This window comes from Phacochoerus africanus, chromosome 11, assembly GCF_016906955.1.
Source record: "Phacochoerus africanus isolate WHEZ1 chromosome 11, ROS_Pafr_v1, whole genome shotgun sequence".
Lineage (NCBI taxonomy): Eukaryota > Metazoa > Chordata > Mammalia > Artiodactyla > Suidae > Phacochoerus > Phacochoerus africanus.
This window is the reverse complement of record NC_062554.1, coordinates 91,373,063-91,400,006: the sequence shown is the minus strand read 5'-3', so window position 1 is coordinate 91,400,006 and position 26,944 is coordinate 91,373,063. Positions and strand designations below refer to the sequence as shown.

Below are 26,944 nucleotides of genomic sequence, written 5' to 3'. Positions count from 1 at the left end.
GGGTTTACAATTACAACCCCCATATAAAGAAAACAATGAAAATTTTAAAAGAAACACTGCTTCACAAGTTTTAAAACCAACCATGACCTAAAACATTTAAAATAATGAATGAACTTAGCAGTCTATTTTAAGTTTAAAAATATTTAATATTATCAAGTAAAAACATTGATGGTGATAGCTTTACATGGCTCATTCCATACATTTCATAATGTAAGAGGGCAAAATACTACTAGGAAAGAAATAAGTAGTTGGATTTATACACGATTTACTGACCACATATAAGCAATTAATATAAGATGACAAATTGATTATGTCCTGCTAAAGAAAAATCATGTACTTTTCTAACCCATAAGAAATTCAAAGTCAGCAATGACAGTGTATAACTATCAGGGTTATTTGAGTGATCTAGAAACTTGCAATAGATAGCTTTCTTTTGCTAGGTTATAATTCATGTAATGATTGGATTTTATTGAACAGAGTGAGCACTGAAGAGGCATAATCTTTTTTTAACCCCTGGATAAAACAAGTGAAATGAATTAGTGATGGGTGCCAAGCTTGACATTTTGCATTAAAAATATGGAATTATTTAAATGGACTGAATGTATTTCATGAGGAGTTGGGTACATTTTTTAAGTCCCACTTTAATGTGTTTATGAAGTTTTTTGAGCGATACGTGTATTCCTTGACTCACTCTGGCTTGCTCTTAAAATGGAATACATTTGGTACTCAAGGGAACAAATGAAGACAAGCAAAATTATGTGAGACTAAGCTGTTCCACCAGAATTGCCTAACTTTGACTTACAATTCATACCATTTCTTAATTCTTGACTGAAGAGAAACAAATAGACCTAACTACATAGCACTTCTATAATGTATGAAAATAGAATCTAGAGCTAAGATGAAACTGCTTCAATGGTGAGTCAGTATCCCATTCTGCCATAATTATAGTTACAAATGTGAAATTCATTTAAGAATTCATATTTTCACCAAGTTCTTGTAATTTTTCAAGTTTTCTTGCTCGGTATGTTCTTGGTTATGTGGCCAACAGAAATATGATCTTTGAATTAAGTAAGGAAATCCATATAAAAGAAAATCTACTTTATAGAGCTGTTATTTTACCAGAAACTTTCTTGAAAAAAAATCAAAACACCAAACTAAAACTTTGTAGCCAAACTCTTGGAACAAAGCACTGGTGGCCATATTTTTCTGTCCCCAGTGAGTCTTGATGTTCACTCATTTTTCATGTTTCAAGGGTTTCTTCATTTGCTCCACAAGTATCGACAACACAAATTAAACAACTTGTTACTGGAAAAGCACGGACTTTGGAGTTGGCGACCCACTTATCTGTTTCAGTATTGTACTCAAGGATGTGTCCTAACCGACCCACACCTTGAAAACCAGCCAAGACATAAACTACAGAACCAACTGCTGCACACTTCACTGTGACACCCTTCCATGGCATTGGTGAGACCATCTTCCATTCATTTAATTTAATATCATAGTATTCCACATTGTCCAGACCACCTTCAAAGGAATAAAACAGCATGAACAACTAATGAAAATCCTAAGATCTCTTAAAGAATTAAAAAATTCTTTGCATTTTTCCAAACATTTTATTATGAAAAACTTCAAACATGCAGAAAAGATGTAAAAATTTTACAGTGAATGCCCACACATCTACCATCTAAATTCTTGTTCTCATTTTAACATAATAGAAATGTAACTTGATTTTTGTCATTTTAGACTCATGAATATTTACATTTATTCTATAAAATTAAAAATAACCTGTTATGGAAAGATTAAAAAGTAGACCAGTTAGTGAAGTTTTCTTCTGATTGTTTGATAATAATCATTCAAATGTCCTTTTTCCTTCTACCATCTTTCAGAAGTTTATGGAAAAACAGCAATGGAGAAAAACAGAGGAAAAGAAGTTATTTCTTTGTTATATTTAAGTGATGATTAAAGGTACTGACTAAAATGAGCATTGTGAATTATCTATAGATTCAGTCCACACTATACATTATTAAAAGCAGTTATTTAAGATTATTTAGTACAGTATTACTTAAGAAAATAAAAAGATCAGAGTTCCTGTTGTAGTGCAGCAGAAACAAATCCGACTAGGAACCATGAGGCTTTGAGTTCAATCCCTGGCCTCACTCAGTGGGTTAAGGATCTGGTGTTGCTGTGAGCTGTGGTGTAGGTCGAAGACGAGGCTTGGATCCCACATTGCTGTGGCTCTGGCATAGGCCGGTGGCTACAGCTCTGATTAGACCCCTAGCCTGGGAACCTCCACATGCTACGGGTGTGGCCCTAAAAGGACAAAAGACAAAAAATAATAATAATAATATTAAAAGAAAAGGAAAATAAAAAGATCAAATTTACTCATTGAAAAGGAGAATATTGATGTTTTCATGCAAGGTTTAAAAATGTTTAGGAAACTTTGCCATTCAAATCCTGGATACAACCCTAAAAGTTAAACTTAACAGTTTTAAAAGTTGTATTAAAGTTTGAATGTTTCTATAACTCAACAGCTCTTAAGCTAGTGTGATACCATTACCTAAGAGTATTTGGAAATGTGTGAAAGCTGTCTCCAACTGTCACAATGACTGGTGGTGGCCATTACCCACATTTCATGAACAGGAATTACTTTTTTTTTTAAGGCCACACCTACAACATGTGGAAGTTCCTGGGCTAGGGGTTGAATGAGAGCTTCAGCTGCTAGCCTACACCACAGCCACAGCAATGCAGGATCTGAGCCACATCTGTGAACTACACAGCAGCTTCAGCAACACCTGATCCCTAACCCACTGAGCAAGCCAGGGAATGAACCCACATCCTCATGGATACTATGTAGGGTTCCTAACCTGCTGAGCCAAGAACTTCAGGAATGTTAAATGTACATATAATGTATCATAAAATGTTAGTTCCCGGAAACTAAAAATAAGTATGACAATGTATGTAATCAATGCATGTATGTAGATCTTAAGAAACATTCCTATAAATTTAAGATAAGGAGATAGCAGCAAGTTCATTGGGAAAGTTGAACAGTGAATTATATCACATACCTAAGCCATTCTGACCACCCACAGCAAATATCTTGTCCTTTACAAACACCAGTCCATGATTCTTCCTGGCCTCAATCATTGGACACAGTTCAGTCCATCTGAAAAAATAAAGTTTTCAGTGTACTTGTTCACAAGAAGTAAAAGGACTCATACTAATTTATAAGAAAAGTCTGTTATCCCAACCAAGCATGCATTTACCACTCACTTATGTGTATGTACACACACACACACATGCATGCATGCACACACACATTTGGAAAGATAGAAAACAAAAGTTTAACACCTATTTATTTATAGGTGGGGTAAAAGGGGACTTTATCCTTTTCAACTCCAACAGGAAGAAAGAGATGATATGTGGAGACTATTAACATGTCTTTGGGAAAAAATCCATTTCCTGTAGTTCATAATAACTGGTAAAATAGTGTCAACAGAAAAAAAAAAAAAAAAACAACCCACAATGTGAGAGCTGTGAGTTAAGTTTTATTTGGAGTAAAATGGGGACTATAGCCCAGCAGATAGCACTTCAGATAGCTCTAAGAAAGTGCTCCAAAGAGGTAGGGGAAAGGTCAGTATATATATGATTTCACTAAAGGCGGATACATAAAGGTGAGCACACATTTTGCAGAAGGTTACTGCTAGTCACGAGGAGCGGATGTCACCATGAATAATTCTAGTGCTTTTCTAGTTATAAGGAGATGCAAAAATTGGGCTCAAAAAATCTTCCTCTGAAAATTTCTAACTATCTGAAGGCCTGTTTCTGCCAGTTTTCCCAGAGAACAGTGTGTCTCATTCCTCATCTCCACCCTGAACATCTTTCAGCAGGTGCTGAAGGTCAGCAGCTGCACTGGCTCATGATTTAATCCTTGTAGAGGTAAATGCCAAGTGTTAATTTTTGGTTGGCAATAGTAACAAAAAGAGAAGGGGAAGATACATAAGAAAATATAAGGCAATAATGTAAGAGCAAGTAAAAAAAGTAAAACAAATTTATCACGGGCCTCTAGCAAATGGCAAATGAGCATATCTCTTTACTATTTACTTGTTCATGTTTAAATACACACAGAATTTTAGCCAGCTCTAGTAACTACAGCACTATTATTCTGTCACACTTAGTAACATTAGTATGTTGCTGTGTTTCAGGCACTACTAAGAAGAATGAGACTGAGAATGTAAATGTGGATACAAGTATTGAAGGAGACTAATTCACAGGTAGCAGCATTAAACACAGTCAACTTTATTCAGTTATTTTGTTTTTTTGGTTATGAGATCCAACCACCTCTTTTACATACACCCCCATACGTACAACTGACGTTTGTGACTGTGAAGATGGCACACAGGCTTGTGCTCTTAACAACTGATATAAGCCAAAAGACTCCAAACAACAACAAAAGGGAAATGTGGCACAAGTATAAGTCTCTGATTATTTATAACTCTCTTTTAAAAAATTTAATAATTTAACTTTTCAAAATACACAGCATAATGATGAATTCTGAAAAACTAACAACACTTTTGTTGCCTTATGTTTATATAATTTTGGTCTGTCTTTAAAATGGTTTGACAGTCCCCACTCCCACTTTCTGAGCATTTAGTTAAGGTGAGTTGGGCAGGCCCTCCTGTTTTTCAGGATAAATGCACATGCTCCTCCAGGTGAAAAGACCAGCAGACAGCTCCAAAATGGGAGAGCCTGTTCCCTGCCCCCATGGCCTTGCCACAGTGAGTTGTCAAAGTGCATTAAACAGTGTCTGCTGTAGAAAGAATTCCATATACATATGCCTTTCTTCTCTAAATATGTCTTTGACATAAAGTAAGAATGTTTTTACGTATCTCTGAGTCTCCTGAAATTTCAAATTAAGGAAGTCCCACAAAACACAGTTCCTTCCTCTTGTAATTCACATGCAGAGTATGTACTAGGTCATCACTCTTCCCAACCTGAGTTTAGTGTTCAGTAGCTTTTCTTAAAATTCTGTTTGCATGGTGTTTCCATATGTTTCATTTCTTAGCTTCCAATTAAACATATTCTAGTTAAAAAAAACATTTATTGCATTTATTGGCATTCCTGCATGGCTCAGTGGTTAATGAACCTGACTAGCATCCATGAGGACAAAGGTTCGGTTGCTGGCCTCGCTTAGTGGGTTAAGGATCCGGCGTTGCCCTGAGCTCTGGTGTAGGTCACAGACGCGGCTCAGATCCAGTGTTGCTGTGGCTGTGGTGTACGCCAGCAGCTACAGCTCTGATTTGACCCCTAGAGCCTGGGAACCTCCATATGCTGCAGGTACAGCCCTGAAAAGACAAAAATACAAAAAAAAAAAAAAAACCCTCACTAAAATAACTGTCCAAATTGGGAAGAAATAGTCTTACCAAAAATAAGTTGGAGGGACATCACATATTAGAAAGGAAATCATAGTAGTATATAACATCTTTCATTTTGAGATATGGATAATTATATTCACACCAGCTTTTCACTTAGGAAAATGTAAGAGCATTGTTCAATTCCTTGTTAGTTAATTACACTATACTTACCACCACCCCACTATTCAATAGCTAGCACATTTCCTTTAGCTATATTGAATGGCTTCCACCACGATCAGAAAAACTGGCTAACCATTCGATTTTTTGTTAGTATTTTACCTTTTTTAAAAGCAAGTTATTTGCTTCCCAGTTGATTTAAGAATAATTTTATTTAATAAATATGAATCCAAACATACTTTAGCAAAGCAGAAACTCAAAAAAGGGCAGTATATCTAGGGGTGTGATTCATTAATGCAATGGACCAATATGTAAATACGTCTAATGAAAGGCAAATTTACTATTGATCATAAACTGTTTCCCCCCCAACACACACCTGCCAATCTCTCAAAGAAAAATACTTTATGAATTTGATGAATCAGTCATATTTGTCTCATTCACAGGCATTTATTGCACAAGCAGGAACAGAAAGAGAGGGAATCCCACAGGGTATAAGGTAAAACCATCTCTTAAGGTGTAGAGAAGAGTCCAGGCTGTAAACATGCCCCCCACCCCAGCACATTCAAAACTGTATGTACTTCCCCCCCCCTTTTTTTTTTGTCTTTTTAGGGCTGCACCCACAGCATATGGAGATTCCCAGCCTAGGGGTCGAATCAGAGCTGCAGCTACCACCATATGCCACAGCAATGCAGGATCCAAGCTGTGTCTGCAACCTACACCACAGCTCATGGTGACACTATATCCTTAACCCACTGAGTGGGGCCAGGGATCAAACCTGTACCCTCATCGATACTAGCTGGGTTCATTACCACTGAGCCATGACGGGAAATCCCTGTATGTACATTCTTAATGTAAGAATAAAAATCCTTCCTTTGTGTTCCTTCTGGCTTTTGACATCTTCCATTGAGCTTACAGAATACAATTAATTGTGAAATAAGAGTTTTAAATTGATACATACGTTTCTGTGGCAGGATCATAGACTTCACAGGAATTCAATACTCGCCCAGAAACATTGTTTCCTAAACTTCCACCACAAACATAGATCAGGCCATTGGCTTCCACCATCCCATGGCTGCAGCGCTGAGTCAGCATGCTGGGCTTAGTGTGCCAACTTTCAGTTCTCGTATCGTAGCACTCAAATAAATACAGAGCTGAGTTTCCTATAAAAGAAAAGGACCCCATCAAGCTTAACGTCGTGTGTGTGTGTGAGCTTGGAGTGAGCTGACTGTAGAGCTGCATTGTTAATTACTGGAGGAAAGAATTTAGGGTTATAAAGTCTTTTTTATACTGAATCAACAACAGCAAAACATAGAAATAGTTTAAGAAAAAGATACTCCTGGAGTTCCTGTTGTGGGCGCAGTGGTTAACGAATCCAACTAGGAACGATGAGGTTGTGGGTTCAATCCCCGGCCTCGCTCAGTGGGTCAAGGATCCAGCATTGCTGTGAGCTATGGTGTAGGTCGAAGACATGGCTTGGATCCCGTGTTGCTGTGGCTCTGGTATAGGCCGGTGGCTACAGCTCCGATTCGATCCCTAGCCTGGGAACCTCCATACTGCCTCAGGAGCAGCCCAAGAAAAGGTAAAAAAAACCAAAACAAACAAACAAACAAAAAAGATACTCCTGTTTGCAGAGACTTTGGAAAATATTGAAAAAAGGATTGGCTGGAGAGAGTTATTTATTGGTAATTAAACTTAAAAATTTGTATAAACTTTTGATTTCAAAAGGAAAATCAAGTAAGACATTATGCATGACTTCCGGCCCGGTTATCCATGATGAGGATTAATAATTGAACTTCAAATGTTTATACAGATGGGAAAAGCATAGCCATTTACAGAGGGTAAATCCACATGCTGAAATATGAAAACTACTAGCTCACAGTATAGTCTTGTCATTTAATTTTCTATAAGAGCCAAAACATCATTAACAAAACTATTCTTCCTGACTACTCTCAGTGGTTGTGTGGGTAGGCCCTGAAGTCACGCTAGTCCATTCTTGAGTATACACTCTGGTATACGTTGATTATACAATTTAATGGCAAACACACTCTCCCTGTTTTGCTACTTTTGCACATTATAGGAGCTCAATAAAGAGTTTTAGAGGAGTTTTCATTGTGGCTCGAAGGGTTAAGAATCTGACTAGTTTTCCATGAGGATGTGAGTTTGATCCCTGGCCTCGCTTAGTGGGTTAAAGAATCTGGCATTGCTGTGAGCTATGGTGTAGGTTGCAGACATGGTTTGGATCTGGCGTTGGTGTGGCTGTGGTGTTGGCTGGCAGTTGCAGCTTTGACTTGACCCCTAGCCTGGCAACTTTCATATATGGCACTAAAGGGAAAAAAAAGTTGAAAAAAAAGTTGTAGAAAGTGATAGTATTGAAGATCAAGTGCTTTTTTCCTTTCCCAAGAAAAAAGAAGTTAGGACTTTACCAAATTATTGTTCATCTCCCACATTTCTGGATTTTTCTAATGCTAACAACAATATCTTCATAATTTTCTATCAAAACCAAAGTGTATGAAGATTAAACAGTAACAAAATAAAGAAGCAGTAGTCATGACTAACAATAACTTTTTTTTTTTTGTAGTGACAACACAGGATCCTTAACCCACTTTAAAACAAGAGAGCTCAAATAATTTCTTTATAGGTTTTTTTTGTTTTTTTTTTGTTTTTTTTTTTCCTAGGGCTGCACCCGAGGCATATGGAGGTTCCTAGGCTAGGGGTCTAATCGGAGCTGTAGCCGCTGGCCTATGCCACAACCACAGCAAAGCAGGATCCAAGCCATATCTGGACCTACACCACAGCTCACGGCAACACCGGATCCTTAACCCACTGAGTAAGGCCAGGAATCGAACCTGCAACCTCATGGTTCTTAGTCAGATTTGTTAACCACTGAGCCATGATGGGAACTCCTCTTTTTAGCTTTTTAAACATTTTCAACTTGGTATATTCAGTCAGTTGACACTAATAGGAAACACATAGCAGATTTCAAAAGTTAACTATTTAAGTAAAAAAAAAACTAACTTAAGTAAATGCTGCTGAAATGAAGTTATCAACTATTGTTTCTATAAAAGGGTATCTATAAAAACCTTCCTATCTTTAGGATTTACTGTATTTGAAATATGATCTATTAGGCATTCTATGAAGAATGCTTTTAAACAGAGGAAAAGGAGTCCCCACTGTGATGCAACAGGCTTGGTGGCATCTTGGGAGCACTGGGACACTGGTTTGATTCTGGGCCCGGCACAGTGGGTAAGGATCCGGCATTGCCACAGCTGTGGCTTAGGTCAACACTGCTGCTTTGATCTGATCCCTGGCCTGGGAACTCCACATGCTGTGGGGTGGCCAAAAAAAAAAAAAAGAAAAGAAAAAGAAAAAAAAAGGAGAAAAGACCCCCCCCCTTTTTTTTGGTCTTTTTGCCTTTTCTAGGACCATTCTCGCAGCATGTGGAGGTTCCCAAGCTAGGGATCGAATCGGAGCTGTAGCCACCGGCCTATGCCAAAGCCACAGCAACGTGGGATCCAAGCCGAATCTGCGACCTACACCACAGCTCACGGCAACATCGGATCCTTAACCCACTGAGCAAGGCCAGGGACTGAACCCACAACCTCATGGTTCCTAGTCGGATTCGTTAATCACTTCGCTACGACGGGAACTCCAAAAGAAAACTTCTTAAATCACATCTAGAAAATCATACAAAATCATAATCTTTCTTGTATTCATTTTACATATTCTGGGGTAAAAACCTTAATAAATCTGCTGACCAAAAGTAAAACATTCTCTGGCTTAATATAAAAATCATCAAATAAAAAGACAATATTTAAATTCCATACCTTAGGTTTACTTGGTCTTCCTAGTTTTCTTTTTTTTCCCCCCTTGTTTCCTAGTTTTCTTTATAAGCCCATTATTTTGCTAAAGAAAGCACTTGAAAACATGAAAGCACATAAAAGCTATTATGTGTCTAGTTTGCACCTAGAATATTTTCTTAGAAAAATTATTCATTTAGAAAAAGACCATTAGTGGACACTAACAAATTATCAGTGAGAAAGTTTTTTACTTCTATACCCACACCCTGTTCTGATCAGTAAGTGTGAGATACCATTATCAGTCATTTTATTAAAAAGTTAAAGAATAAAGAAAACAAAAAATACTTACTTTTTTTCTGGTACAAAGAAAGCAAAACCACAGATTTTTTATTTTGTATTTTTTTGCTTTTTTAGGGCCACACCCATGGCATACGGAAGTTCCTAGGCTAGGGGTCGAATTGGAGCTACAGCTGCTGGCCTAGGCCACGGCAATGCCAGATCTGAGCCACATCTGCAACCTATACCGCAGCTCATGGCAACAGCAGATCCTTAACCCACTGAGCAAGGCCAGGGATTGAACCTGAGTCCCCATGGATCCTAGTCAGGTAAGTTACCACTGAGCTACAACTGGAACTCCTGAAAACACAAATTTTAAAAGCTTAAATGTAGTAAAGAGATCTTAAAGGGTCTATGAGTAAGCCAAACTCTGAAATCTTTAAAGCAAATAATATTACATACAATAAAACAACTAATTCTGATGTCATCAGTGAAACCAAAATCCAGATGATGTCAATGAAAGTTTTGTCATAACAAAATGGACAATTAACATAACCAAGGAAGTTGAAGTCCTTGCAAGTTAATGATTTATAAAATTTATAAAGGTTTACCTTATAAATTTATCAGAGAAATGTGCTCTGAAATATGAGTTATGTATTCATATATGTTCAAAAGTAATTGGAGAAATAACACCAATTGTTTATTTAAACAGCCAGCATACTCGGCTTTAAGGCACTTCCCCTAAACACAAATATAGAGTAAGTCCTTACCAACTTCGGAACCTCCAGAGGTATAAATTTTGCCTTCTGCAGCACAGGCAGCAAGGCTGTCTCGAGGTGTTGGAGGGCCCAGTTTGGAATACCAGCTATCCTTAACGACATTATAACAGTCCATTCGTTTTATGGGGAAAAGCTGAGAGCCACCCAAAATGTACACTACATTGTCCCAAAACACGCAAGCTGCATCTCTTCGTTTTTCAAAGGGGCAGCGGATGTCTGTCCAGCTATAATCCTGTAATAGGAAAGGATGAAAGCTTTCAGTAATGGAAAACTTGAAAAGGATGAAGCAAATACATAGTTGAGAACATAACAAAACCTAAGAGTATGTTAATTTATCAGAGTACATAAAAGAATGTTTGGTTTCCAATGGAAATGAATCCGACTAGGAACCATGAGGTTGTGGGTTTGATCCCTGGCCTCCCTCAGTGGATTAAGGATCCAGCGTTGCCATGAGCTGTGGTGTGGGCCGCAGATGCGGCTCATATCTGGCATTGCTATAGCTGTGGTGCAGGCCACCAGTTGTAGCTCTGATTCAACCCCTAGCCTGGGAATCTCCATATGCGGTGGGTAGGGCCCTAGAAAGCAAAAAAAAAAAAAAAAAAGAATGTTTGGCTTGAGATCATTATTTAATTTAATCTTGCGGGATTTCTTCAGAATAGTGGTTTAGTGGTGGCAGGAGGCAAAAGGACAGTACTGACTGCTTTGGGTCTTTTCTAGCTCTAAAATAAACTTGAATACATTTGGATGCGTCACCACCACCTGGTCTTCTATTACTTCTGTTGCTTAACAATATAAAAAAATTCTCCAATCAATTATTGTTATTTAAAGATTCTTTTTCTCTCTTTTTTTTTTTTCTTTTTAGGGCCATACCCACAGCATATGGAGGTTCCCAGAATAGGAGTTGAATACCTGTAGCCACTGGCCTACACCACAGCCACAGCAACCTGGAATCCAAGCCGTGTCTGTGATCTACACCACAGCTCATGGCAATGTCAGATCCTTAACCCACTGATAGAGCCAGGGATCTAACTTAGGTCCTCAAGGATACCAGTCAGATTTATTTCCACTGAGCCACAATAGGAACTCCTAAAGATTATTTTCAAATGTAAATATGCCCATCCCATCCCTGCCAGATATATAGTGATAGAAAGAATCAATGGGTAATATGAAGCTTTCACTGCCATTCTCCTACTGATGTCTGAAGCCAGATGGTGTTTTGCAGACTTTTGTGAGATATTAATTTTCTGTAAATGTTCAGTTGAGTCAGTATAGTCAGCTAGACCCTTAAAGCTGTGTTATAATTTATTTATTTAGGCTGTACCTGTTCCTGGGCCAGGGATCGAACCCTGTGCCACAGCAGTGACAATGCAGAATCCTTAACCTGCTGAGCCACCAGAGAACTCATTAAAGCTGTGATATTTATTGTTAAGTATTTAATAAGTAATTAAGTAGTCTGGAAACTCACTTTTTTCTTCTCAGTGATTACAAATGAGCACCTATCAGTATTTCACAATAAGGGCTGTTGGCATCACCACTCTGTTCCCTACATTTGATGATATCCAAGGATACCGGTACCCTTCTTCTATGAAAATATATGGGGAAATGCAAGTTACAGCTTGTTGGATTCTCCCAACTTTTTTTTTCTTTTTTGGCCATGACATGAAGTGGCTTCAAGTGGGATCTCAGTTCCCAGACCAGGGATTGAAGCTGCACTGCAGAGGTAAGAGCACTGCACCAAGCTCTAACCACTAGGCAACCAGGGAACTCCCTGCATCCTCACCTTTTTAAGGCAAAGAAGCTACAGTGTTTCTGCTGCTTTCTGAAAATGGCTGAAAAATAATTAGTGTCAGACAGAAATCCAAACAATTCCCAATCTCACCAAGCAAAGCACTGTGATTAATGCTGAGTTCCCTTTAGGAAAATCTGACTGATATCTACCATGCTAGCGTCATTTTAGGCATTCACTAAATTAGATCAAAGTATACAGAACATAAGAAGTGGTCTCTCAGAAAAAATAAGAGGCCCTGATGTAGAATACCTTGACTTCTAGTGATGACAAACATTCTGCTTTTGAAGTTCCCTCGTGGCTCAAGGGGTTAAGGATCCAGTGTTATCACTGCTGTGGCTTTGGTTACAGCTGCAGTGTGGGTTTGATCTCTGGCCCAGGAACTTCCACATGCCACTGACACAGTAAAAACAACAACAAAAACAAAACAAAACCCCAAACCCCCGCATTCTGCTTTTTAAGTTATCAGAAAAAAGAGCCTTAATACCTTTTTTATTCTCAAATTAGGATCTATGAGTACCACTAGGTTACTCAATGGTATTTTTACTGGTAGGCATACAAAACTGTAGGATAACCTACAGTTTTCCCAAAGCTTCAGTTTTACTCAGTGGATCTGCATAACTGAGGGAGAATATTTTAACATCTGTTTTCACCACTGTGGCCCAGATTCAATCCCTGGTCTGGGAACTGAGATCCCACATCAAGTGTTGCATGTTGTGGGAAAAAAATTTTCCTTAGGTTAGCAACATGAATGGACCTAGAAATTATCATGCTTAGTGAAGTCAGCCATACAATGAGACACCAATATCAAATGCTTTCACTGACATGTGGAATGTGAAAAAAGGACAGACTGAACTTCTTTGCAGAACAGAGGCTGACTCACAGACATTGAAAAACTTATGGTCTCCAGAGGAGACAGTTTGGGGGGTGGGGAGATGTGCTTGGGTTGTGGGATGGAAATCCTGTGAAATTGGATTGTGATGATCATTATACAACTACAGATGTGATAAATTCATTTGAGTAATAAAAAAGAAAAAAAAGTTTTCTTAGGGAAACTGTGTATCACAGAACGAAAAAAAACCCAATAAAATGCAAGTAATGATTTCTCAAAAGTAAACTAATCTCATATATTATGCAAATCTACTCACAATTCCTAACTGACCAGGTTCATAAGCAAAGAAATACAATTTCATTAATAAGATACATTAACTCAATGACTCTCAAAAGTCTTGCCACTCTTACACCTGATTTATGTGATTCTATTATAAAGTAATATATTATAAATATGAAAACTTTTCTATGCTATCTAGATAGCTCTTTCTTAATTTCAGAATGAGAGAATTAGTCAAATATTCTTTGAAATGATGTCCAAGACCTGCTACTCTACAAATTATAAAAGAACTGCCCATGTAGGAGTTCCCACTGTGGTTCAGTAGGTTAAGGACCTGATGTAGTCTCTGTGAGGATGTGAGTTCGATCCCTGGTCTTGATATGGTGGGTTAAGGATCTAGCATTGCCACAAGCTGTGGAGTGGGTCACAGATGCAGCTTATATCTGTTATTGCTGTGGCTGTGGTATAGGCCTGCAGGTGCAGCTCCAATTCAACTCTTGGCCTGGGAACTTACATGTGCTGCAGAAGCAGCTGTAAAAAATTTTTTAAAAAAGGGAAGAAAGAAAAAAAACGAACTGCCCATGTAGAAGCTGGGATTTAAAAAACAAACCAATACTATTTCTTTTACCTAGATGAACTTAAACACTTAAGACAATAGGATATGAGGTTCCAAAGAATGAAATCATTTCAAAGAGTTTGCTAACAGAATAATTCCAACTTTTCAATACTGCTCAAGGGTTTGAGTAGGTAATGGGTGATCATGTCATGTACAGTTTCATAATTAAGAATTAATATAAATTGCTCTCTTGGAACTATAAACCCAAGGAGAAACTGATTACCCTATGCGTATGCAGTAAGTGTGTGCATGTGTTTGAGATACAGTAATAGGCTCATGCTTCTATCAACTTGCAATTCGTGTTCTGATTTCTCTACAAAGTCTCAAGCTGTAAAATCTTTTCCAACTCTTTCAATACTGTCATTGGTCACTCTACATGTTAAACACTATGCTTGATAAATACTAGCTATATATAATATTCTGCCTAATAGTTCATCTTCGAGGCAGAGAAGTGACCAAATGATTGAAGAATTTCTACCTAGAATACAAAACAGACTTCATTTCAGATAAAATGTAATGTTTTACATGTGGGCTCATCAAATATATCTATCAGGTGTTGAATGCACATGTGTTTGAACGTATCTGGCTTTGGTTATATGTAGGGGAGCTTATGCTGCTATTTTTTTTTCCCCCTCTATATATATGGGCCAGCCTCCCTTGGAAATCTAAATAGCAGACTGAGAAAATGACTTAATGCCTGGTTAAATAACCTGTTATACTGCTTAGGAGATGTGTAATTGAAGAAGCAGGCAGAGAGGGTAAAAAAAAAGATGCTAAGTCAAGCTTGTCAACTTGGCAGGTAGAGTGCCAGGTCTCATTCTAGTGATGGGACCACTCCCAACCTGGGGCCCATGAGTAAAGGAAGAATTACTTAAGGCTCCCTGAACTCCAGGGCTACAGGGCAAGCTTGAGGGAAATGAAGCTTTCATGTTAGTAACATACAAATGAAGAGCACTTGAGTCAAGCACATGTGTGTGGGCAGGAAATTGTTACCCTACAATAAAATTTAATTCAGTTAAGTTTTATTGAATATCTATTCCAGGCAAGGTTCTATGCTTAGCTGCTGAGAAGATAGGAAAGTGAGAAGACTGGAAAGGCCTGGAAAAGACACAGGTAGAAGGATTTCTTAAATTCTGACACATCACCCACATAAGCATCCACATATATACATATATATGTAGACACACCCATGTATAAAGTCCTGTCCTTCCTGTCAGCCTTTCTTGCCTCTTGTGTGATATACCACATTCTAGACTTTTTTCAAGCTCAAGACTCCTCTTTTTTTTTTTTTTTTTTGTAAACTTCCCTGGTTTTCTTTTTCTGACTCCCCACCTTACTGAAGTTGGACCTGATGACTGCATACTCTATTACATCTTATCTTGTGTGATTTTCCACTTGTAGGGCACTGCTACAGGAAGTGAAAGATTTCTTGATTTGAATGCTGTAATATTTTCTCCAAATGCCTTAAGGCAAAAACATTAGCCTGATATTTTCCTTGAGTAAGGATGGATTTTCTATAATGTGTTTTGAAAACACATGAATTTTCAAATAGTAGAAACACTACAGATACAGATTTTAGTAATAAAGATAGCCAAAATGCAAAATGAAAGACTTTTTATTTTTAAGACTTGAGGACTTTATTTTGTATCATTTTGAGAGGAAATCAAGCAAAACTAGGTAAGATATGATAGGTCTTAGAAAAAAAAGAAAAGCACAATTAACAAAATGGTAAATCTTGAGATTTCCTAACTCAAGGAGTCAATCTAATCTGAGTTTAAGATGATCACATTACAGGCACTTCCTCTTAAGCCATTATCTGACTTATCTTTGTTTCTTAGGGCTGTTAAAAAAAAAAAAATCAGAGAAGAGCTCCTGTCATGGCTCAGCAGAATCGAATCTGACTAGCATCCATGAAGACGCAGGTTCAATCACAGGCCTTGCTCAGTGGGTTAAGGATCCAGAATTGCTGTGAGCTGTGGTGTAGGTCGCGGACACGGCTTGAATCCCGCACTGCTGTGGCTGTGGCGTAGACCAGTGGCTACAGCTCCGATTTGACTCCTAGCCTGGGAACCTCCATATACCACGGGGGCAGCCCTAAAAAGACAAAACAAACAAAAATCAGAGAACTATAGCAATAATCTATTTAGAAAGCAGGTTTATGCCAGATGCTACAACATTCCTAGAAGCAGTTTCATGAAAAATACATCAAAACTTTTGGCTTCATTCATTTCACAAGGTCACAAAGAATAGCCTAAGGAGCTGGGAAACTTGAGCACTGAGCTAGGCTCTTTATGGAGGAGCTGTGAGTCTCATGTACATCACTGAACCTCCCAAGGATATGAGTTTCCTTCCTGTAAAACAGTAAGACTGAAGTAGATGATCTTAGGGCTTCTCCCCTTCAGTCCTAAAGTCCAATTACCTTAAGAGTCCAAATGACTTGGAATATATCACTAAAAAACTACTATGCTATTATTTTTTCATTGTTGAGCATGTCCTTTTTATGGGAACTATGCTGAAATATCTTAAAACATTTAAATTTCCTCAGTAACCCTATAAGGTAATGTTCTCACTGAACAAATAAGAAAACTAAACCTTAGAGATGTTAAGTACCTCATCAAAGGTTACAGTGAATCCAATATTTAAATTTAAAATCTATCAGACTCCAAAAGCTTAAAGTTCTACACTGTCCCACTTCTCTAAAAATTTTCATACACGGCCTCCTAGAAAGAAGACTAGGTTGGGAGTGAAGTTTTTATTCCTACTGTGTTTCTACCTAAGTAACTCTGAGCATCTGACTTGACACTGAAGGACTTCAACAGCCTCATCTATAAAATCAGGATGTTGGCAGGATGGCCACTCTGCAAAGCCTCTTCATTTTACCACTTATAACCACAATGCTCAAGCACTAAAACCACAGCTTCTCTGAAAACAAGCATTTCCTTCATGTCTTCATGTGGTATTAGGCCTGGGGCTTAGTATGTTGAAAGGAACCACATTTACAGAAAAGTATATCCCATCCAGCTGAGCCACCTTCATTTTTGACCTTTCAAAGGCCAAAGACTTTAGGTGCTGCACTTGGCTCCTAGTTTGGATCAGTTATTCACTACAGTGCTATCCTTAAATTACACTGACTCTGGTATGCTTCTGGTCACTATGGCTCCTGGTCTTGTGGTGGCTGTACCATGGAGGAATTGGGAGACCTGTGACCAACCAGCAAACAGTCTCCACAGTTAGGGATGAGGCTTTCATCTGCCTTTTTGGTATATTTACACAGTTTCCAATTTTATCCCTTGCTAGAATAATTCTTCTCCTAAGAATTTACCCTAAAGAAAAAACTGGACAAAGTTGGCATATACAAGGATGTTTTCACTGCAGCAGTATTTTAACAGAGAAAAACAGGAAATAGGCCAAATGTGCATGAAGACAGATAATTAAACAAATTATAGTATATTCTTAAGCATTAAATGATAGTATATTCTTATGATGGAATACTCTGCAGCCCTCCAAAAGATGGTACTTAAATTGATATGAAAATAACCTCCATAATACAAATGCTGAGAGAATAAAAAAATCTTTGCAAAATAGCCTGATCTCATATATATAAAATGAGAGGGCTGAAATGATGTTCACTAACTATTGATGACTGTCTTTTATGTTGGGAGCACTTTGGCTTTCCCTTTTTTTTTTTTTGCTATATTTGAATTTCTACAATGAGCATATATTTTTAAACAGAAAAAGTAAATACAACAAGTAGTACCAAAAATTACAGTACAAAGAAAACAACTTCTCACATCAGATGTTTATAATAATGCTAAATGTCTTAACAAAAATGTAAAACATGGAGTTCCTGCTGTGGTGCAAGGGGATTGGTGACATCTCTGGAGCACTGGGATGTAAGTTTGGTCTCTGGCCTGACAAAGCTGGTTAAGGATCTGGCCTTGCTGCAACTGCAACATAGTCAACTGTGGCTCAGTATGCCACAGGGCAGACAAAAAAAAAAAAAAAAAAAAAGAAAAGGAAAAGAAAAGAAATACATAACATTAAGGCTCAAGGCTTCAGGAATTTTTTTGTTGTTGTTGTTTGTCTTTTTGCCGTTTCTTGGGCCACTCCCATGGCATAAGGAGGTTCCCAGGCTAGGGGTGTAATCAGAGCTGTAGCCACCAGCCTACGCCAGAGCCACAGCAACTCGGGATCCAAGCTTGTCTGTGACCCACATCACAGCTCACGGCAATGCCAGATCCTTAACCCACTGAGCAAGGCCAAGGATTGAACCCGCAACCTCATGGTTCCTACTCAGATTCGTTAACTGCTGAGCTGCTAGCCTACACCACAAGGCTTCAGGAATTTAAAAACTTAAATAGCTATTATACTATGAGGCTGAATTTCAACTATAAGATGGATCAGAGACAATCTTTGCCTTCCTTCCAAATAGCACACTATTAGGGCGCTCTGCTTTTTCACAAGCGAACACTTAATGTGCCAAGTAATTTCACAGGCTGTACCCATTTTGAATGTACTTATTTTCAACAGGGTCACACAGACATTTCTGTAAACATATTAACCTCCCAAAGTCCAGAAAGGGATTTACTAATCAGCCAATAGGAGAAAATACTCTTTAACTTAAAGTTCTTCGTAAAATACAACATTGCAGGCAGTTCCCATCATGGCTCAGCAGAAACAAATCTGACTAGTATCCATGAGGAGTCTGGTTCCATCCCTGGCCTTGCTCAATGGGTTGGGGATCTGGCTTTGCCCTGAGCTGTGGTGTAGGTGGCAGACTCCGATCCTGCGTTGCTGCAGCTGTGGTGTAGGCTATCAGCTGTAGTTCTGATTCGACCCCTAGACTTGAACTTCGATATATGCCATGAGTGCAGCCCGAAAAGGCAGATAAATAAAAAATAAAAATAAAATACAACATCATAACTAGAAAAAAAAAGATTCTACAGTTGGAGGATGGGTGGATTGGGCAGACTGTACTACTACTGTAAGATGCTAGGTAAAATTAGGGACAATGAACATACAAATTGGAACTTCTCAGCTGTTGATTAGTTAAAATTAGCAAGGAGTCTCAAGTGAGGCCAAAGACCAGCTCAAAGGGAATTACTAATTAAGAATCACTGCTGTTTTCATAAAGTCACAAAATGTTCTTTCCCTTCCACTCCCAAACTAAAACCATACCACCAAAACACACAACTCAAACTTACTCAGAAATTTAAGTGAGAGGAAACTGAGTTCAAAAGTGAAACTTGAGGAGTTCCCGTCGTGGCACAGTGGTTAACGAATCCGACTGGGAACCATGAGATTGCGGGTTCAGTCCCTGCCCTTGATCAGTGGGTTAAGGATCCGGCGTTGAGTGAGCTGTGATGTAAGTTGCAGACGCGGCTCGGATCCCGCGTTGCTGTGGCTCTGGTGTAGGCCGGTAGCTACAGCTCTGATTAGACCCCTAGCCTGGGAACCTCCACATGCTGCGGGAGCGGCCCAAGAAATAGCAAAAAGACAAAAAAAAAAGTGAAACTTGAGGAGTTCCCGTCCTGGCTCAGCAGTTAACAAACCTGACTAGCATCCATGAGGATGAGGGTTCAGTTCCTGGCCTCCATCAGTGGGTTAAGGATCTGGTGTTGCCATGAGCTGTGATGTAGATCGCAGACATGTCTCGGATCCCATGTTGTGGCTGCGGTGTAGGTCAGAGGCTACAGCTCTGATTCAACCCCTAGTCTGGGAACCTCCACATGCCATGGGTGCAGCCCTAAAAAAAGAAAAAGACCAAAAAAAAATGCAGTATCATACTCATTTAATAAAATGTTTTCACCAATGAGACAAACATCTACTTTTGTCTTAGATACGCAGAGTACAGGAGATAATACAGATGGCCAAGAGGTATGGAAGAGTTAGGGAAGGTAAAGAAAAAAGCAAAATGAAGATGGTTAAGTCTTTTCCTTTTACATTTAACATGGGAAAACTAGAAAAACTTAAGGATGGGAAGTTTCCATCATGGCTCAGGGTGTTAACAATCTGACTAGTATCCATGAGGATGTGAGTTCAATCCCTGGCCTTACTCAGTGGTTTAAGGATTCAGCATTTCCATGAGATGCGGTGTAGGTTGCAGATTTGGCTTGGATCCTGCACTGCTGTGGCACAGGCTGGCAGCTGCTGCTCCAATTTGAGCCCTAGCCTGGGATCTTCCATATGCTGTGGGTGTGGACCTTAAAAGAAAAACTTAACAATGGCAGGGAGAAAGTGACTGAGTGAATGAGGATCAAAGAAAGAGTCAAAGGAACATTACTGATATTCACACTAATCCTAAGATTTAAACTTTTAGTTAATAGACAAGAAAACTGAAGTTTAGCAAGGCTGACTTGCCTAAGCTCCTATACCTAGACTTGAAATGCTCTATGATACAGCTGCATTCCTTTAGAGAGGAAGGAGAGATGGAGGGAGGGAAGGCAACACCAAGGACAGAAAAAGGCCTCACACACGAAACAAGACCAATGGTGATTCCTCCAATTTTTCCACCTATATCTAATTTCTTTTTTTAAAGTACAAAGTTAGATTCCATTCAGTTAAATAATATTTTATATGCCTTTTTGGAAAAGTTGCAATATTCATACTTAGAATTCAATATATTCCTTCTTTTTTTTCCTTCTAAACTCTATCAGTTTAAGTCCCTCAAGAAAATGTCTGTGAAGTGTCCATGGACAAATCCATGGGGATTGGATTCTTTTCAGCCCACCAAGGCTGTCATTATATATCCTATCTCGGGACTTTTAACTGGCTACATTCAGTATCTGCTTCACTGACCTCTATCTCTGTGCTAATTGCTTCCAGCTTCTGCACATCTCATACACTTTGAGTTTGAGGGACAGGACTGTGATCTATGTCCCATTCATAATCCCTGCTGCTGCCCAACCCACAAATTTCAAATTCTAGATGAACTGTGATACTGGTAATATAACAAAATAGTATGTTTCAACTGCACTTTACAACCAGGTAACTGTACAATGGGCTGTTGTACAATCTACTGTTTTTAATAGCTGAGGTTAATTATCTCTTCTACTGATCAATTTTCAAAGGAAATCATCACAACAAACCTTTGTGAACATGATTTAATACTTTTAGGATAACAGATCATACTGTACCTCTGGGTCATCATATGAACAATTACCAAAGGTAGCTGACAGTAATTTTCAAGTGACATGGTATAATAAATAATAACCATTCCATTCCCTATTGGTTTCCCTCAGACTGACTCTTACCCCTCAAGCCCTGCATTTATGCACCCACTACCCTCCATCTAATTCCAGGATGACTAGAATTCTTTAAAACACCACAACACAGATTTACCTTTCCTAGTCTCCTTATCCCTTCCTAACTACAGCCCTCAAGCAAATACCTACAGCTTTGTTTCTGATCTGTCTTTTCAGGGGACTCATCTGTTAATTTATAATAATTATGGCTGCTGTGGCTTCAAGAGAGTCTGATGTCATCCCTCCCACAGTGAAGTGTATTTTCACCAGGATTTCTTGCAGGTATAGAACAAAGGAAACAGATCCCTGAAGGTGGGAGCTTCAGGCACTGCACCTACATGGGGTACAAGAGCTGAGAGGTTGACTTTAGAACAAAATTTCAAAGTATGTTATGGAGATGTGTAAGAATAAAAAAGGGGGGGCTCCCAATACTATTTTGGAAGACATTCTAGGAAGGCACTCTATTTAGCATGTACCTCATAATGTGTTCTCATCTCTCTATCTGAACATGACGACCACCTGTCTGACTAAACTGCCTAAAAACAGTACGGCCTAAGAAATATGTACTGTATACAAGCTGCGAAGAATGCAGATTTTTACAACCCGGTGACTAGTATACTGACAACTCAGGCTTAAGGAACACCCTTAAGGGACACCCACACTTTCATTCCCACAATGTCAGTCCCAGGGGAACACAGCTATAGATCCACCTGAGATGACTGCTGTCCATTTTGGATATTGTGTTCTTACAGCTGCTGATCATTTTAGCATCACTCACTCTTCAACTTCAATACACTGCTTCTACAACCCTCTTTTGCTGGTGACAAATACTACTTATGCATTCTCATAGAAGTTTCATTAATTTTTCGATCCAACAGCATTTTTCATTAACAATTACTCTTCTTTTACACACAAGGTCTTTTAAAATCATATGCAATGTTTAACTAACAACTTCCACCTTGATGAGAGAGTAGGCGCCCCCCTTGTGCGGGCCTGTTTAAGAAGGAAGGTAGCTGTGATACCTTTAATAATATTTCCAACAGGAAAATGTGTTCTGTGTTGAAGATAACTTCATTTCTTTTGACTTAGGGCTCATCCATATTTAAATCCAGTCCTGTGACTGCCTGTGAAATATTGTATAATGTTATACTGGTTCATTCACTCTCACACAAACTTGAGTACTCTCTCTAGGCCAGGCACTAAGCTCAATGATGAAACTACTTCAGAAAGTAAGAAAAGGTACTCAGGGGACTTCCTGTCATTGCGCAGTGGAAACAAATCTGACTAGAAACCATGAGGTTGCAGATTCAATCCCCGGCCTTGCTCAGTGGGTTAAGGATCCAGTGTTGCTGTGAGCTGTGGTGTAGGTCACAGATGTGGCTCGGATCTGGCGCTGCTGTGGCTCTGCCATAGGCTGGCTGCTATAGCTTCGACTAGACCCATGGCCTGGGAACTTCCATATGCCACAGGTGCGTCCCTAAAAAGCAAAAGAAAAGGCACTCAGGGTAAATCTTTCCATTGGTTTTCTGCCTTTGCAATTTCCAGGGTCTAGTCCTCATCCTGCCAGTCTTCCTCCTTGTTTGGCTTTGGCAAGGAATATGCGAGTTCCTCTTGGGTAATGTCTCCGATTTCTCTACCATAAGATAGTGGTGAGCCACAACTCTAAAGTTTTAAGCCTTCAAAGCTCACCATTTCACTGACTCCAAGAATCCAAATAAAGTGGTCAATTAAGTTAATTTTTATTTTGGCATCAATAGCAAAAGATATTCCCATGCTACAATTTGAGGCTACCAATACTAAGAGAAAATTGCACTGGATTCAGATAACTAACTTTTATTAATCATTAAGCACTTGAGAATTTTAAAAAACAGATACAGGTTGGGAAGTGGAGACTTAGCAGGCTTCATGAAAGGACCATGACAAGAACAATATCATTTCAATTCAATACAGCAACCCAAGATTTCTTTATCTGCTTATCTACTAGGAAAAATGTTAAAGATTTTCTTTTTTACCATTTTCCTACCAGCAATTAATACAAATATTGGCTGCATCTCACAAGAGATACCCAAAGAATATCTAAAGATAATAGTTTATAGGGATACTGGCTTAATTCTATATAATTCAGCTAAGGAGTACTGCCTAAATTGTCCTCTCTGAAAAAGATCAATTGAGTGAAAATAATCCTTTGGAGCTGGTATAGGATACACATAAATGGGTCCCATTTAATGACAGTTAAAACAATTTTAACATCTCTGAAAATACTAAGCTCAAGGATTTTAATACAATTCCTTAATAAATAATTATTATTAAGTGGTTTACTTGTACTGAATAAGGGAAATAATGTTCACCCTAGGATAATCAAGGTAAAAAATAATAATTTATAATGAAATCAGCCTTCCCAATTGTTTTAATATTAGGAATAATAAAGAAACAATGTACATTAAAATATTATATTCAAATAACAGCAAATGGTGAAAAATTTTCAAGATGATGTTTTTAAGCAAAAGGAAAGGAGAGGCTAATACTTCTAATAGAAACCTTAGTAAATATTATAACTGGATTCTAATGGTGTTAGCATTATGGAATGAGTAATAATTGATGGAATGAGGATGTTTTATTGGTAATTACTGCCTCAGTTATTTAAATTTTTCCACTGGAAGTCTAAAAATTTGCGGTTGAATATACAAAAGAACATTAAGCATGTGCCATTTTTAAGAGCAAAGTCAGACATCTAATGAGAATTCTGAAGTTACAGTCTCACTTCCAAGGTCGTGCAGAATGTACATCTTTTTTCAACTGTCCAATTAAAAAAAAAATCAAGTGTTAGAACTACAGACAAAAAACAAAGTGCTAGTGGTCATTCCACATTTGCCTTATTCTAAAAACAATGCTGTCTCCCAAATGAAATCAGGATTCTCTTTGCCCCTCTGTACATCAAAATAGACATCTACTTTAAGATAAAGTATTTTCTACAAAAACATTGTTTAATTGCTTTTTAACTGTCAAAATCAACACCAAAGTAGGCTTTGGGAAACAAGAGGGGTATGTAACTATTATCAACATCTGAAAGCTGTGGTTAATAGAATTACAATTTAAACTTCCATAATTTCATATTTTTCTTGGGAAAAAAGTTTATGTATAAATTTCTTGCTCTTGACTCAAAAGACTCCTGAAAAATTTAAAAACATTGAAGTTAAATAGCCACTGAAATGCCAATAAACTTAACCTTACCTAATGTGAAACAGACATGCAGGCGTATCAACCTTTTACGCACAATGACATCATGCTTATTGGATTGCACTGCACAGACCATGAAACCTCATGGTACCTAGCAATCACCTAATCTTCTACTGAGAAAGAAAGCCAGATGTCATTAGTGAAAAATCAGCCTATATTTTGGAGATAGAGGAATGGACCAGAAATAGATGTATGACCTAAGAGCAGCCCAGAAGGGCAGTCCAAATATAATGGTGTTTAATCTAATACTCCTTCCTTGGAGGTCTTATTGATCTCTGGCAGCATATGTGCTCTGTGAGTTATATAACTCACACTGGTGACTCTATCTGCTGAGCAGTGCCAGATGTGGCAGAGAAAATAAAATAATTTCGTAGCCTAAACCTTAAGATCTCTTGGCTAATTCTATGCCATAATCTCAGCTTCAGGAGCCCTGGTCTCTCTCACCTTCCCAAAGGTCTCCTCTGGAAACAGAACTGAAGAGGAAATGGAAAGGATCCCACACATCTTGCTTGCTAAGAGAGTGCTTGACAGGACAGAGGAGAAGTTATCCTAGAGTATCCTAGATCAGTTGGTCACTTCAGAGTTCTCAGACATCCACAGGTTTGCAGCAGGGGTTGGCAAACTATGTTCTGCAGGTTAAATCCACCACATTGACTGTTTCTGAAAATAAAATTAGACTGGAATACAGCCATCCCCATTTGTTTATGTAGTTTTTTTTTCAGGGATGCACCTGTGGCATATGGAAATTTCCAGTCTAGGGGTTGAATTGGAGCTGCAGCTGCTGACCTATGTCACAACCACAGCAACACTGGATCCTTAACCCACTGAGTGAGGCCAGGGATCAAACCTGCATCCTCATGGATATTAGCTGGGTTCATAATACACTGAGCCACAATGGGAACTCCTGTTTATATACTATTTATGGCTGCCTTCCTGTTACAGCATTAGTTGAGAAGTTATGGCAGAGACTATACAGCCTACAAAGCTGAAAATATTTATTATTTGGTCTTCTATAGAAAAAGTTCGCCAAGCCCTGGTCTACGGCATGTTGGTATAACCCTTTGGAAATGAAGGATAGCCTCCTGCCCCAAGTATCTTCTAACTTTCTACAGATGACACATACCCTCTATTTGGGTGTCCTGCATTTATATTTTTACTGGGTAAACAAAAAAGCTGCCAGCGGCAAGTAAAAAGCTTTCTAAGTGGGACAGGCTGCAGTAGTATGGCTCCAGCTACCCAGGCTATCCTGTAATCCTCGGGCATCAGAACACTGACCGAGATGCTGCATAAAATTTGAAGAATGTCCCAGTACAACCAGAGAACACCCTGGGACTCTGGAGCAAGGCCAACCTACTTTAAACAAATACCATTTTTTCAGCAAATAGTTCCTGGCTAGCCACTAGGGTCTGACAGACAGCCAATGTCTGATCCCAAGGGAAACCAGGTGATGATATCATTAACCCATTTTGAGCAGTTTTACCTTACCTACCAAATCACAAATAGCATGCTTTCAATGCAGGATATAGTGTTTAAATAAGTCTGTGCTTATGGATGTCCCAAAAGCACAGAAGACCCAAATGGGATAATCACAACCCTTACTTGGTCGGCTTTCTTCCTCACTCAGGATTATATCTCCATAAAGGCAGTCCCTACAGAGCAGCTGACACATTTACGAGACCTGAGTTAGTTCTTTTGTAATAGTACTAGCCAAAACTGGACTGCCTAAGCATCACAGTCCCTTCAGGAATGGTACTGAAGAATAATACACAGAAGAAACATGACCTGATTTGGCAGAATTTTAAGCAATTCCTTTTATTGTTCATTTTAACTTTCAGGTCAATTTTTATCAATTCTTAGATGGTGAATAATGACTACTCAGATGGATCTAGACTTGAAATGAGCAAAAATAGTAGACTGCTAATACAGAGATCTAGGAGGTCCCATAGTGGCTCAGCAGAAACGAATCTGACTCGCACCCATGAGGACGCAGGTTCGATCTCTGGCCTTGCTCAGTGGGTTAAGGATCCAGCATTGCCATGAGTTGTGGCATAGGTGGGAGACTTGGCTCAGATCCCATGTTGCTGTGGCTGTGGTGTAGGCCAGTAGCTACAGCTCCGATTCAACCCCTAGCCTGGGAACTTCCATATGCTGCGGGTACGGACTTAAAAAGACAAAACAGGAGTTCCCGTCGTGGCGCAGTGGTTAACGAATCTGACTAGGAACCATGAGGTTGCAGGTTCGGTCCCTGCCCTTGCTCAGTGGGTTAAGGATCCGGCATTGCCGTGAGCTGTGGTGTAGGTCGCAGACACGGCTCGGATCCTGCATTACTGTGGCTCTGGCATAGGCCAGCAGCTACAGCTCCGATTCGACCCCTAGCCTGGGATCCTCCATATGCCACGGGAACAGCCCTAGAAAAGGCAAAAAGACAAAAAAAAAAAGAAAAAAAGAAAGACCCCTAGCCTGGGAAGCTCCATATGCCGCAGGAGTGGCCCTGGAAAAGGCAAAAATACCAAAACAAAAACAAACAAACAAACAAACAAACAAACACAAAGACAGAGATTTGAGGAAGG

At 38.8% G+C, this 26,944-nt stretch overlaps 1 protein-coding gene across 3 annotated transcripts in view; it reads right to left on the bottom strand.

Annotated features, from left to right (window-relative positions):
• Positions 1 to 1,083: 1,083 nt before the first annotated feature.
• Positions 1,084 to 26,944, bottom strand: part of KLHL7 (kelch like family member 7) — a 72,200-nt gene continuing 46,339 nt past the window's right edge. For all 3 annotated transcript variants that reach the window (XM_047752369.1, XM_047752370.1, XM_047752371.1), the window contains 4 exons: positions 10,372 to 10,612; positions 6,487 to 6,688; positions 3,066 to 3,163; positions 1,084 to 1,524 (listed from right to left, as the gene is read on the bottom strand). In XM_047752369.1, the coding sequence (XP_047608325.1) occupies positions 1,241 to 1,524; positions 3,066 to 3,163; positions 6,487 to 6,688; positions 10,372 to 10,612 (825 nt within the window). In that variant the 3' untranslated portion in view covers positions 1,084 to 1,240. The remainder of the gene's footprint in view (positions 1,525 to 3,065; positions 3,164 to 6,486; positions 6,689 to 10,371; positions 10,613 to 26,944) is intronic.